We start from the raw sequence: 15408 nt of genomic DNA, 5'->3' as shown, positions 1-15408 counted from the left end.
GAAATGTAATTGTGTTGATCCAACAGGAGATCAAGCTCGCATATAAGACGGCTAAACGTTTCTACTGCAACCAGTCACTGTGGGCCTGATGATGCTACAGCCAGTGGTGCATCAGCCTGCTCGGGTCCTGAATGGACTTCTCTCCGGACAGACATTTAGAAGGACCAAGTACATTACAAAAGTACATTAGCAATGTGGTGTCCTGAAAAATAACAACAAACAGCAACAAAGCATTCAAGCTAAAGGTAACCACTGTTTTCCACACGACAGTTAGAATGAACTCTGCAATGTCAAAATATTCAGAGCAACTAAAAATGAAATCAGTTTAAGAAATCATCTCAGCCTCGGGAAAATCACTTTCATCGTTTAAATCACTTTTTGAAACATACTTTATATATAAAATATTTCTATCAGTTTTCAGAGGGGATTCGTTTGATCTGTTTTCCTCTTTCAACTGCATCCTTTCACCTGCACATCTGGGTTTTTTTAACCATCATTAGCCCATTTTCTCGTCATAATCTTTATCTTGCTGATCTTCTTGGTTTAAGCTTTGGTTTTTGTTGTAAATAATTGTAACCTCGTTTGCTAACGGACCCCCGAGGCAGCACCATTTGCTGATGAAGACTGTGAGGTATGGTTAAAATCTCCAGAAAATCTAGTGAGTGGGCCATTGAGTTGACATTATTTTGTTCCTAAGCTCAAGAATGAACCTCCATGCTCGAATGCTATAAAACAGGTATTATATGAACCTGGCAAACATTAATGTTGGTTCAGTACAGTTTTCTTTTTATTGGAAGTGCAAAAAGAACATCTGTAGAATCAGACTGAATTAAAATTACTTCAATATTTAAACTATAAAAGAAGCAAACAGTTTGGGGGCCTCCTTTTGGCCACAGGGCCCTAACAGCTGCTGTGTTTCCTTATGCCTTGAGCCTGGCAGCGCAAAAACTTTTAAAGTTTTCCAGCCCCTGCAACAAGATCTCCTCAAACTTTTGGTAGATGTCAGGATTTGCCTGGAGCAGGAGAGCAATAGGTATCATTACATTAGTCATAGAAAAGTCATAAAAGTTCACTGCATTTCAAATCCAGTGCTCAAATTGATTCTCCTGGTGGCTGAGTCCTCCTTCAGACCCAGCAGGCTTCACCTGAGAGCTGTAAATCAGCGAGGCCTTGTTACCCACACACAGATCTAATGCAGGTGCTGGCCCTTAGGCATGCTAGGGTTAATAGTGAGAGTAGTAACGTGGTGTGTAATGTAAGGTATGATACATAAAACGTAAAGATATTAGGACAACGGAATACTGTAGCAAGAAGGAAAGATTTTTATAAAAAGGGAATATAAGATGCTTTTGGACACAAAAATGACTTTCAGGGAGTATATTCTAATTATATGGCCTACAGCTAAGCAAAGGGGGATTTCAACACTGATTCAGAAATCGATGCCATTCAGCTCTCCAAAAATTGTAAAATACACAGACAAGCTTTCTATTGACTCACACAATCAAAATCCCATACACTTGACCACTAAATCTGTGAGCACCAAAGAGCAGAGGTTAGGTGCCAACTGTTAGAGAGAAGTAAGGCGAGACTAGCTGTTAAGCTATTAAGACAATTAACAAAGTGGTCAGGAGGGGCTGCGCGGCAGAGGGGAACAGCCTGAAATGGAGAGAGATGAGGGTGTGAAGTGACAGTCAGCACATCTGGTCTCATCAATAATGCAGTGGGCCTTTAAACGGCAGTTTGTCGCATATTGAGCGCTGCTGACTGAAATCAAGCCTGACACCTAAGACGCTGTCAGGGGAGAGTGAAAAGGGTGACAGCGGTTGGAGGAGGAGGCTGGTAAGGATACCCAAGAAAAAACAACTTTTCGCCGAGGCTGTCTCTGATGCATCTGAAGTAGCGTGCAATAGATGAGTGAGACTATATAGGTTAGAAGAATTGTAAACACACTACTGGTATAATATAATGCCCAAATATTCAGCAATGATTTAAAAAAATGTTTTAATGAATAAAGTAGAATTATCAATATTAATGTTAGAGATTTAACTCAATCAAACTAGCCTTAAATCATGTTTTCAAAAGGGAGAAGCTCAAAGCAAAAAATACCTTCACAACACCTGAATCTAGTCATCGCTTTTATTACTAAAATGAAAAATACAGAAGACTTCTGTTGACAATGCAAAACCAGGTATTCTTGTGCCTGAATGGCTCTCCAAAGAGTACAGACATTTTGTCACTATGTATCTTACCCAATAGTGACTGCAACAACAAAACAAATACACTTCCATTAATGGCAGTCCACTGCCACTGCCCTCAAATCATTCAACAAAAGAAAACAAAGATAAGAAACAGGCCCTGTGACTGGTTCAGCTGGGCGCCTATAAAGAGTTCATTTTCCTGTGATCAGAGGATTTCTCAGCACGATGATAACAGAGTCCCCCCTCAGGAACATTTTAGAAATGTAGCGGTCCTTATTCACGGGCTTAGACTTCTTCTTTCCCTTCCCGCTCTTGGGAACTTCTGTCCACATCTCCTTCACATTCTCCAAGACCATGTTGCAGTGCCTGAAATGACACAGAGGACGTAAAACACTGAAATGCAGTATTACTGATTTTGGAAGGAAAACAAATCCCTGAGAAGAAAATTGGCTTCATGCAAAAACACTCTTACAAACAGATTAATTCTTAAGTGGCACGTATGAGTAATTTAAGATCAATTGTGGCATTCACCAGTTTTCTAGCAATTTGAATTTTCTCTTAGGTACGAACAATAGTCATGAGTGGAGCAGACTTGTCGTACGAGCCGTGCCTTTCTCCACAGGGGAAAAACATTTGTTTGACTTTAGAATCATAATACCTTAATCTGAATGAATTCAAAGTTTAAATATGACACTGAAATAAAAATATAGAACTCAGACAACCTGAAAGCAAAAATCAATATGCTGTACACCATATTATCATCATCATCATGGCTTGCCAATTTACTGAGCGGTTATTTTTTAATATTCTGGGATTTTTATTGGCATATTCTGGCACTGCAGCTGATACAGTTCAGTAATTGTTGGGGCAATTCTCTCTTCAGACAGTTGTCTCAGGGTCTTTGTGCAGGTCTCTGTCCACTATCATCCTCTGTTCCAGTGTAACATTACCTACTGTTGGCTATAATATTATCTCATCTAATATTTCTGTGACTGTCACACCCCCATGGCCACCTCTCATTAGTCATGGACCGCTTTCCTTTAGAAAGATGTTTTAGGCCTCATTTCATGTCAGACCATTGCTACTGTCACAGTACAGCGCTGCTCTGGTGACCAATGTTGGCAGCTGTATTATTAATATTTTAATATTACTGTTTTGGGTCCTCTAACACCACAACTGACTATTACATTTTTCATGTTTTTGTCAGGCTGAAATGAGCAATTTATGACACGTAGGTCCAGTTAAGAGGTGAATCTGACACTCATTCGAGCAAACCTCCCAGAAAGCAGTAAGAGAGGTTTAGGATAAGAATACAAAACTGTTCTTGCACGAGACCCAATGATGTGTATCTTGGACTAAATTACACGTATGCAGCAATTGATTAGAAATGTGTTATTTTATCAGGCCCAACATCAAACTTATCCTGTGATACTGCACCTGAATTGATGCAAAGATGATACATTTGTTAACAAGGACATTATGATTCTTTTTCTTTACTTTAACCATAGCATGTTTTCATTGTGAGAATAATGCTGCTGTAGGAAGAATAGGCATCAAACATGCTGTGAAAAAAATACGTTTTATACTCTTCTAAAAATCTGATTTTAAGTAGCCTGCACTGTCTTTAAGACAGGAGAGTGAGCCCAGGAATGAGAACAGGTGTTTTTAGACTTTATCATTTATTACTATTATGGTTTATCATAGAGGGTTAAGCCCACTGGTGGAAAGTAAGCACACTGAAGTATTGTAACAACATCAAAATGACCATGAAAGTTTCATCAAGTATTCATCTCATTATACTCTCAAACCCGCTAAGTAATAAGTCAGTGACTGAGCTCAGTACCTGTCAAAAGCCTTGACTCTTCCGAGCAGCTTCTTGTTGTTGCGACAGTTAATGAGGACCTGAGTGTTGTTCTTGACTGACTGCGTGAGCACAGACAGAGGGCCAGTGTTGAACTCCTCTTCCTCTCGTTTCTGGAGCTCCTCTGGGGTCATCTCCGACTTGGGCTTTGTTAACAGACTCCTGAAAAACAACACAAAACACCACCAATCAAAATGATGATAATAAATAACTTAATATGTATGATCAGAATGGCATGCTGGCATTAGTATGGTAGGAATATTGTAAATGTTGCTGATATTCTGCCAAATAGGCTTAATGTTATAATAATGGTAGACTTAATACACTATAGCTTCAGCCTTCACCTTAAGGTCAGTAGAAAGTCTTCTGTTATGTTACTGGGTTGTACTGATTTTTGTTGTATATTTTTAATGTTTTTTACTGTGCCATTTTGTGGGAATTCATTGCCTAACTTCTTTTCTTTTTGCCTATTTTGTTGCATAACAGAACTAAAATAAAAAGGTTAAATTCAAATTTATATAACAAAGAATGTGTTGCCACAATATGCCAACTATCTAACAAATGTATAGACTTGGACCAAGAAAAATGGTTCACTATATTTGTAAAACTCAGTAATAAATTAATTTAATCACAATGTATATCAGAAAAAAACTGTTCAGTGTAACGTTGCAGTTCTGTTCAGCACACATCAGATCATTGGCAAACGCATGTCCGAAAACACACACACACACACACACACACACACACACACCAAGGAAACTTGTCCACTAACAGAGTTAAATGTGAATTGTTTGTTTCACCAAAAATTTTCAGGAGTTGGATGATGTTGATTATTGTGGTTAACAGACTGACAGTTTCTTCGAATACGGATATGGCTCTATCATTAAAAGCAAGACGATTAACTTCATCTTTTGGCAAAGACTGAAAGCTGTATTATCCCACCCGAATATGTATTAAAAGCCTTAATAACGTAACTCAGCACAAGCAACAAAACGCATGCTCAAAAACTGTTGTGCTTGGTGTTAGCATTTGGCTAACTAGCTTACGTCAACGCTATTGTGTGACTTCTGACTCGTAACTTTTCAATTTTGCACCAAAGCAGTTAAAAAAAAAAAGTATGAATCTGGATTTTTTATTTTTATATTGTAACAGTAACGTACTTGTAACATGACTGGGCCTGAAAATATATTGCAACGAAAAGACATACAAAGGGTTTCTCAACTGCAGCTAACCGGCCTTGGTTCCTATCGCTGGCATTGCAGACTCCCCTAAAAGGCTAACCAGGTTAGCATTATAACAGTTAGCTAGTGGCTGCTGCGATGCAGAGTTCAGGCTCTGGGACCGAAAATGACCGATCTCCCAAAGACTGATTGATCATCGTAGATACTTACATTGTTGCTGATTTATAAAAACGGTTCTCTCAGATCGTATTTCTGTCGTCTCCACCGGGTACCTTCGTATCTGGAACGATTCTGCCAGACTCGCGTGGATCGAGCTACTTCCGGGTCAACTAATTACGCGCTTCAACATTTTGTAATAACTACCGGGTTACCATGGTTACTACACTGTCGTGAAACTTTACATCAAACCAGCACCTCCTTATTTTTTTTCTTCACCAGTTTGTTATCACATTGTCGATGCGTTTGATTTACAGTTTGTATTGTAGACTGTTACTAAAGGCTGGCAGTGGTGGAAAGTAACTAAGTAGCCCTCATGTACTGAAGTACAGTGGTGGAAGACGCACTCAGATCTTTTACTTAAGCAAAAGTAGCAATATCACAAAATATAGGCTACTTATATTAATTACTTAATATACAAGGCTACCAAAAGTAAAAGTATGAATGGAGAACGGCACATTTCAGAGGAATAGCCTATTTATTATATTATTGGATTATGATTGTTGAAATGTAAGCATCACCAATGTTGCAGCTGGGGCTAATTTGAACTACTTTATATATTGCTGGGTAGCTTAATCTATAACAGTATTTCATAATTTAGTAAATTTATATTTTGTATTAATAATCGGAATCTGCAAAGTAACAAGAAGCTGTCAAATATATGTAGTCGAGCAAAAAAATACAATATTTCCCACTGAAATAAGGTGGAGTGGAAGTATAAAGTAGCATAAAATGGATATACAAAAACTGTACTTAAGTGTAGTAATTCAGTAAATGTATTTATCCACCACTGCTAAATTAGTATTTTTATGGTACAATTTTGAGGAACTTGTGCTTGTACTCATGTGATGCTATGTTATACTTCTACTCCACTACATTTCAAAGGCATATATTGTAGATATTTTCACTCCACTATAATTATTTGGCAAATATAGTTACAGTTTTTTTGCAGATAAAGATGCAAGCAATTTAAAGTGGGCACATACAATTCAATATATATAGCCATATTCCACCACTACAGGCTGGTGATAAGAGACCAAAGAGGAAGAGAAGAAGTTGATTTCCTCATTAAAAAAAAAAAACCTAGGCCCTGTCTGTTATAGAAATTGTCAAAGGAAAAGAGATGGCAGAGGGAGCAGACAAAGTGATACCGCAGACCCAAACAGATAAGTCTTTGTTTTGCTCTTTAACACAACAAGAACGAGGGGAAAGTGTGTGTGTGAGAGAGAGACGGGGATGTAGGCTACATTATCTACAGCAATGAGACATTGAGAGATTGGCTTTCTGGCAAGAGACAGACAGACGCCTGGGGGTGTACAACCCACCCACCTTATTTCAAAGGGTGGCAGATCTACCTGTGGAAGCCACTTGCTGCGGATAATAGCAGCCTGTGTGCTGTTGAGAGAGGCGAGTGTGTGGGATTGATTTCCAGAGCTGCACTATATCTTTATGAAGCACACCTAGCTCAGCCAAAAGACTTGCATCTTAAACTGTGGAGCAGTGGGCCTGTAAAATGAGCTCAGTGTGGCATTAGCCTACATGTGATGGGACTGCTGTGATCTGAAAACACTTTTGCAGTTGCCCAATTAAGAGAGCAGAGATTAACCTACAACCATTAAAGATAGGCAAGAAGAAAATACTTGCATTGCTCTGAAACAATAGAATAATGTGTAAGCTTACATTTTAAATGTGCTTTAGTCATATGATTATGACCCAAAGCATTGCTTTATTTAGGGACTGTATGGAAATTATTGGGTTGTGGAGGGGGACTGAATGTTATTTTTTTAAATATAAAAATAGAAATGCCCTCCACAGCTGGAAAGGAACATGTTGGAAACATGTGATGCTGAACTTAATATATTTCAGGTGCACTTTGACACACGGCAGGTGAAGGTGGCAGCTGCTGCAGTCATGCGCTCTGTGGAGAGGTAACGATCAATCACTAATAGCCTACCTTTGAGGATCCACGTCTATTCTGATTTGTAAAACTGTCATGTTGGTCCGATAATCTGATTTTGATGGGTAAAATAAATCTATACAGAGAAAGGACTGGTGTCCCCTGTACGTGGCATACAGGAAAGGCATCTTTTTTTGGAATATGTGACCTTTTTTATTTTTATTGTTTTTTTGTTTTGTTTTTTTACTATTAATCTTACAAGGAATGAAATAAAACATAAATCTATGATTAGCCTATAAAAATTAAAACCCCTCCCCTGCTTGCCTAAACATTTTACACTACCCTCCTTTCATCAACATCAAAACATACCCCCCCCTATAATTTTCGTACAGTCCCTTAAATAATTTAACTATTAACTCTTTCACTTTATATTGATTTTGGTGGCAAAAGTCTATCAGAAACCAGAAAACCAAATTATTATTTGTTACTTACACAACTTTCAGCACATGATGAGCATGGATGGTGAAACCAGGGGTGATTTACAGCTCCGTGGTTATTAGTAGAGCTATCAAAGGAAGGTGCTTTATCACACTAACAGCAAACAGTATCTTCTTACTCCTGCCTCAGGGTATAAAACTCTACTTCGCACCATGAACCTGATGATTCACAGCTCTGTAGCCATGCTCTCTATGCCGCGACCACAATTACTCATGCCAGTAATGAAAATATTATTATCTTCGTTTCTATCTAGACCGTGAGTTTGCCTGGTCCAGGCCCAGTCTGCTTTAACCACAGGCGACTGGGAACGTGACTGGGCTTGGGAAGGTGACGGGCTGGGGTCTTTTGGTACAAACAGTCTTTTGTCTAACGGAGGCAGCCGCCCAGAAAGCTGCTCTATTTTTTATTTTATTTTTTTTTTTATGAATTTCTATATCTCAGGGGGAGCGACAGGGAGAGGTGAGGGAAAGTTTAACAGGCAGTGATGTCAGCGCCGAGTGAAACACAAGACAGATCAATAAGATCAGCGGGGCTGGAAATGTCATGTCTACCTGTTGAAGTTACATCACAGTCAGCGCACTGTTTCAACATGATGTCTCCTCAAGAAAGCTTCAGGTGCACATTTGAACTGTGGATCTTATTGGGGATACAATCACAGCATGTCCATAAAGAGGCCCCTTCTCTGTGATTTCTCAAATTTCACTTTAAACAATTAAATCAGTCTATTCCTTGTTGTGTGGGCTCAAACCTCCCGAGTGAAACATGTAATAACACAGCCAAATAACAACAATCAACAACAGTTTTAATGAGGTGAAAAGAAAACACAATTAAAATGCATTATTGATCGTTTAATTACATGTAGGCTAATTAAAATAATAATGGAATATTTTTTAGTAGCAACACTGACGAAATCGAGCACAATAAATGCAGCGAACGAGCAGTTTAACTGTCACCTAACATTGTATTATTATTATTTTTTTTTTTACTTACATAGCACATTTTTCTATATTTTAAAACGACTTCACCTCCTTGGACTAAAAATAATTTCATTACGTTTTTTAAAAATTCTGTTAGCTGGATGTTCTCCTATACTCGCTCATATCAGAGCTAATCCACTTCAAACATTTGAAAAGAGTTATAAGGTTTTGGTCAACATGCCGGTAAACGAATAACTTCAGAGATAGTGATATTTTAATTTTAATTTTATTTCATTTTTAAATTGACATTTTTCAGTATTATGCAGATAATTCCAGGTGATGGCATCAGGCCTAAAACAGTGACATGCGCGCAAACGTCACTTCAGTTTCTATACTGACAAGCGCACACACATATGTGGAAAATAATTCATGAGAGAAGTTAACTAAGTGGAGAACATTGTTTCTAAAACAGTTTCGGTTAACAGATGCAGACCAAACGGCTAAAATTACATTTTATAAATGATAATTTGAACCTGTCTCTGTGTTTTAAAATAACTAATGCACAAATACATGTTTTTGCACATTTTTGGACATGGCGAGTGTTAGTTAGAAGAAGCCTTTGCTTAAATTTAAATGTGAGACCCTGCATGTTGTTAATGCGTCAGCTTAATTTGACACAAAGTGCACAACACGCGTTCTGATGAAATAATACAAGTCTAGTGCAAAACATTTCCCATTTCAATTTAGATATCCTTCACAGTAACACAAAGAAATGATTAGGGAAATATCGCGGGATATTTTTAACAGGCTTTTCATAAACTCAAGAAATTCCAGTTTGCAGGTTCTCGTTTAAGTAGGATGTACTGGCCTTTTACTCGCCACCTTTGTTAATCTTAATTCTACAGCAATATTTAAAATCTTAGATATTGGGTACTATGACTGTTACTCTATTTTTCTATATTCCAAGACGAAGGAGGGCTTGAACTGACTTGAGGACAGTAATTTGGAAAGTCAGTACAGCATCCCCCGAGGTCAGAGTGAGCGTTCTTGGATAAAAACTGTCCCGGAGACGTCTTGGACGTGGCGCACCCCTCTTGGCACGGACTAAACGTTGCGGCACATGGTATTTGGTGAGAGTAAAAGTAGCTGGCTTGTCCGGAGATCATGTTAAAAGAGCACGGATCCGACAGCGGCAGGGTGCATGCGGGGATGGATGTGGAGAAAGCGGTGCAGGCAGTGCCAATCTGATGGCGACGGGATTGCGCGCAACTGACTCCAATGTAAGACATCTCCTGGTGCGTCTGCACGAACTGTTCGGCGTCTGCAGGACTTGTTGCACTCAACCGGGACCGCTGTGAAACAAGCGATGTGGCGTGGTTGGGGAAGCGGGGGTGAGCACTCAGATAAGTCCCTGCGCCAAGGTGGGTGCGCACTGGCGTTTGGAGAGGCAGAAACGGCGGCACCGGCCAGTAAAATGGACCCGCTGCGGCCAAGGTCACGCTGGTTGCAGTGCTGGAGGACATCAGACGACCTCCTCCGCTTTTTAGTGCAAGCTTGGTCCTGGAGCCAGCTGTGGCCCTGCGCCGGAGTTTCCCCGATGTGCCACCTATGAACACGTCCTCACTGCAGGGATCCAGCATCCAGTAGTTGCCTTTACCCGGGTCATCATAGTGGCGCGGCACTTTAACGAAACACTTATTCAGACTCAAGTTGTGCCTGATTGAATTTTGCCATCCTTGTCTGTTCTGACGGTAGTATGGAAAGTTGCTCATGATAAACTCATATATGCCGTTGAGTGTGAGCCGTCGTTCCGGGCTCTGGCGGATCGCCATCATGATGAGCGCATTATAACTGAAAGGAGGTTTCTCAGGTTTAACGTTTTCTTCTGCTCCCCCGCATTTCTTTGAATCTCCCTTATTTCCTTCTCGTTTTCCGTTTGCATTCACCGGTTTGGTTTGTACTTTAGTGCACTGTTTTGGGTTTTCGCAGTTCTTTTCATTGTCAAAGTTTTCCTCTTGACTGGATTTCTCTGGATGTGCGGAGCGCAGCTTCTGGGACGGAGAAGGAGACTCCTGGTCACCCATCACTCCCTCTCGTCTCAACAACAGGCTGCTGATGCTGAATGAGGACTTGTGGAAAAATCCATCCATCTTAAAGGTTAAAGTTACAACTAAAATCCTCAAAGCTGTCCGGTGATCGGAGCAGAGCGCGTCACTGAACCCACAGAGCAAAGATGCACTGATTCAAAGTGGTGCGGAGCAAAAGACGCACTGGCCAAAGAGCGTGACAACAAACGCGCATGATCACAGCAGCTCAGGACTCGCCACCTACAAAAAGTAGTGCATTACTTTGTTACTGGATCTAAAAGTGAAACATTTGGGGGCGTAATTTGTGCATGCTCTAATACTCAGAGAGGACTGGATCCCCATTCTATAAAATCGAACCAGTAAGAAGAACACAATGACTCATTAAAATGCTTTATTGGGCCATTAGGCAAAAAAAATCCAAAGTAAACTCTTATAATCATTCGGATTAACGGGATATGTGTTATCAAACACACGTTTGCACCCAAACCGTGCCAAGAGACGTTTGAATCCGGGATAATATGAGTGTGCTGTCAATCTGTGTGACTGATCGGTGAACTCTTGGGTTCAATTATAACACTTCCGTGACTCATGAAACTCAATCCTCTCACACGCGCCTTGCCCTCTGGGTTGGCCTCGTCTCTCTTTTTCTCTCTGCGCACCTTTGTTCGCGCCATCATTTGGCAAAATTCCGATCAAAAGAAAGAAGTAGGCTAGGTGTAGCCTGAATGATCTTGTCGGTAAAAGGCCTACACAAGCACAGAGGAAAACGCAATGGACAGATGCGTTATGAAACATTTTAACAAATAGGGTAAGATGATTCCACTTATTTCTAAACCTGTAATTGCAAGATTTAAAACAGGTCTCAATATCGTGAAAAGAAAAAAAAACTCTACAAAGAATGGGAATGCACCTAATATCAGATCTTATTTGGAAATGAAAATGTATTAGGCCTACTGACCAGACAGAAAACAGACCTGGGCCCAACATTCCCTCATACTGCATATTACATTTGTTTTTTGAAATATCTCCATTTAAGCACAGCTGCTGCTGATATCATGCTCACATTACTAAATAAATTTGAGTTTAATCACAGCTGACAAAAGCTAACCAGTGTATTTCTCCTGCTAAGGTTGTAAGATTACTGACACAGCAGCCAAACAGCCTTTCCTGACTCTAAATATGTGACTTGAAATAAATACTGCTATTAACTGTGTTTCACTATTATTTAATCGGGCTATTCTACACCACAGAAGAATGTTGGCAAAGGGGATTCATAATTAAGGTGAGTATGTGTCTGTGTGGGAGAGGCACGTTTCCCACCCACCCCCCGTCACTTATGAAGGCAGTGATTCATCCCATCAGATGTGAATGTGAATGAGCCATGTTAAGACAGCAAGCTAGATAATGTTTTATTGTCTTCCTGAATGCACAGTAAAACAGTGTGTTTCCAAATCCCAAAGACAAAAAGGACAGGAAAGTCAGTGCAGTGATATGTGTTCTGATACTCAAATTGACAGAGAGAATAGTTCAAAACCGGCTTTGATTATTTTGACCATCAATGATTTGCTACCAGTACAGGCTTAGCCTTTCTGGTAAATAAAAAAAGGCATAAACAGGGTCTAGGGGCATGATAAACACAAGTTCCCTTTTATAGGAAAAAAATACAGTATAGATTGGCTGCATTTCTGACCACTCACAGAGGAGAGTAGTCCATTTAATCTAAGCTACAGAACAAATAAAATATAAAAAAAGATCACCCCACTACTGCAACCTGACCACTCATTTTTGTTTGGTAATATTATAACAAATGATTGGCCACTACAGTAGTGACGTGTACATAGGACACAGGACTCCACATACCTTCACTACTATCAAGCCAATAACTAATTAAAGACAATATTTAAGACAACGGTTGATTTAAATAAGAGAACATGTATGGGTGCACAGTTTTATTTGATACTTGTGAATGTGTCTGCAGTATATTATTAAGTTCTCCAGGCCTGTACCACCACAGGCTGAGGCTAACTTCTTGTTCATTTCCAGTCATTGTTATCATTCAAATCAACTGTTATGCTGGGTGTTTTACAGTTCATATGCCAGACTTCAGACATGACGACCGGAACTACACATATAATCTGTTACCATTATACCTTCTCTTAGTCAATTTGATAGGGGCCTCCCTCCATAATCCCTGCGCTGCACAAGTGAGCACTTGTTGGGAATGTTTCGTGCCCTGCAGAAAGCATGCATTGTTGTCTCAACACTTGTAATCCCCTTGGATCTTTTTCTCTGTTAAATATTTGATTTCATATCATGTTTTTTTTTCCACAATGATTGTGCAGTGGCACCCTGAAGATGTTAACATTAAAACACAGCTCTTGTTAAGACAATTTATAGGCCCATATATAGTATTTTTTTTTAATCATTATTTTAATTAATTCTGTTTGGTGTGGACTCCTGCTACTCTGGCAAACCCTGTCCTCTGTGGGAGGGCAAGCAAAAAGAGAATTCCTTCCATAGGTAAAAAATGTATGAAATAGTCATAATACTGCAGATAACTGGTATTTATTTCCAAACAACAGACCTGTTGCACAACATTATAATAGGTTACATTCATGTGAATGTTTATCTTACACCACTACTAACAATAATGAGCATTCATTGGTACAATGTATTGCCCACCATATTAATATTGCACTCAGTTAATTAAAAAGTAGCACGACAAATTGAAATGTAATCAAATCAAAAAGTAAGAGCTACCTGAACATATGAACTGAAGTGACTTTCAGTTTCTAAACTGAGCATTTTGCACTTCTGGACAGCTAGAGCCTATTGGTCTCATCCCATGTGCTGTTTCCCTCTGCTGAAAGAGAAACATCTGAGAGGCGGTGAGCCCTGCAGGACCTGTTACAACACATACCTTCCCTTAGTTAAGAAAAGACACCCATGATAAAAAAAAACATCAACAAAACAATGTGAAAATAAAAGAGCAATTGAAAGTAGGGGAAGAATTTTCTGTCAAAACAAATCATAATCTGCAGTGAGCCTTATGTGCCCCTCAGTTGTGGTAGTGCAGCATAAAGTTTTCCTCCTGGACATTCTGTGCTTCCCAGATCTCTGTGCCCTAACAGGACAAACTCTCGCTGTAAAAAGCCTTGAGAAACTCCAGACCGCAGCAGCTGTTTGACTGAGGATATTGCCTCTGTGCTTGGTGTGTCATCTGAAATCAAAAGAATTAGCATTATTATTATATGCAGTAAGCATATTAAGCACATAAAATGGTATCTGGACTTCATAACACCACCCTGAAGGCTTAAGGAAACTCTTTCCTAGACATATTATGCGCTCTTATCGCTGTCACAATGCAAACAGTAAATAAGTGAACTTACTGTTGAAATTGCCCATGAAGGCAATCCCCAGTGAGTCATGATTGTTGCCTTTGACATGTGCTCCTACCACACCCCAGCCACGGCCCTCATACACTGTACCATCTCCCCCGACGAGAAAACTGAAACATACAGGAAGCATGGCTTAGGATCTTATAACATTGAAAACTAGCAGAAGAAGAGAAAATACATAGCTGATTTTACTCTAATATGTCCACGTTGTACATACAATACAAGTATATAAACGTCACTCAAATGTTACATTTGCCTGGACTGTTTGAGCAGCGAAGGCAACAGAGCTACTCACTCACTTATATCCAATGTCATCAAAGCCTTTTTCGTTCATATGCCCTCTCTGAATGCTGACAAGGCGGTCCGTACATTCTTTCAGGCCATTGCAGCTTGGGAGGGCAGTGTGGTGTATGACAACTCTCTTGGCAGAGCCTTTCAAAGTCTCCTTTTGTCGAGGGGCAGCTGCTCCCCACTGTGACCTTGAAACAATGTTCACTGAAAAGCAGTTTGACGACAATCAAAAGCATATTCAAAACAAAAAAGCTGGCTTATGTAATTGAAAATGTAATTAGCAACAATAATTGCAACAAGATTTCAGAGCGTAATATCTGTAGCGTAAGGCTGTTTGTTGTCATACCTTTTTGGGCCATACCTTGATACACAGGTGCCTCTGGTTTTGATGACTGTACGGCAGCAGACTGTGCAGCTGCATTATCAAGGAGCCTGTTTCAGGAGGTGTGGTCATGGGAAGTTCACCTTCTTCGTTCCTTGCTCTTCCATGTGTATACATGTCTTTTTAATGAGCACACAAGTTAATTTCCCTCTGGTCATGCTGGCTGAGTAATAGTCTACAGTTGCCCAACAGGTTGTTTGGAATATACATGTTTCAAAAAGAAGGAAGTTGAATCGCTACTGTCAATATTCCACAGTGACAGAAAAATTGTGGCTGTGTACTGTGACTGCTTCAAAATGTTAAGTCATGTGAGTTTTAAGAGGAAATCAGTAGTATCTGTTTTGCAATAACAAGTAGCGTGTATGCTTTCACCTTAGGAGGAAACAAAAAGTGGTATAACTCTGATGTGAATAAGTAGTCTGAAAACTGAAGAGGCCAAGTGTCCATGCTGCCAAAAGTATGGGTGTGTCTGCTAATGTGAG

The 15408-nt window shown here is 39.7% G+C and overlaps 3 protein-coding genes across 3 annotated transcripts; all 3 read right to left on the bottom strand.

Moving 5' to 3' along the window:
- Positions 1-2122: 2122 nt before the first annotated feature.
- On the bottom strand, positions 2123-5606 carry snrpd2 (small nuclear ribonucleoprotein D2 polypeptide). The gene is made up of 3 exons (XM_044201605.1): positions 5451-5606; positions 4042-4221; positions 2123-2564 (listed from the first exon to the last, which is right to left on the bottom strand). Coding segments are annotated over exons 1-3 (357 nt in total). The 5' UTR covers positions 5453-5606; the 3' UTR covers positions 2123-2389.
- A 3429-nt stretch (positions 5607-9035) lies between these two features.
- foxg1c (forkhead box G1c) lies at positions 9036-11401 on the bottom strand. Its single transcript, XM_044201604.1, has one exon. It carries the CDS (start codon positions 10916-10918, stop codon positions 9716-9718), a length of 1203 nt encoding a protein of 400 aa, XP_044057539.1. The 5' UTR covers positions 10919-11401; the 3' UTR covers positions 9036-9715.
- A 2003-nt stretch (positions 11402-13404) lies between these two features.
- pglyrp5 (peptidoglycan recognition protein 5) lies at positions 13405-15318 on the bottom strand. Its single transcript, XM_044201598.1, has 4 exons — positions 14891-15318; positions 14553-14748; positions 14245-14363; positions 13405-14075 (listed from the first exon to the last, which is right to left on the bottom strand). The coding sequence occupies exons 1-4, from the start codon at positions 14901-14903 to the stop codon at positions 13903-13905; spliced, it is 501 nt and encodes a 166-aa protein (XP_044057533.1). The 5' UTR covers positions 14904-15318; the 3' UTR covers positions 13405-13902.
- Positions 15319-15408: the final 90 nt, after the last annotated feature.

Source organism: Siniperca chuatsi, linkage group LG7 (assembly GCF_020085105.1).
Source record: "Siniperca chuatsi isolate FFG_IHB_CAS linkage group LG7, ASM2008510v1, whole genome shotgun sequence".
Classification (NCBI taxonomy): domain Eukaryota; kingdom Metazoa; phylum Chordata; class Actinopteri; order Centrarchiformes; family Sinipercidae; genus Siniperca; species Siniperca chuatsi.
The sequence above is the reverse complement of the archived record's forward strand: the minus strand, read 5'-3'. Positions and strand labels throughout refer to the sequence as shown.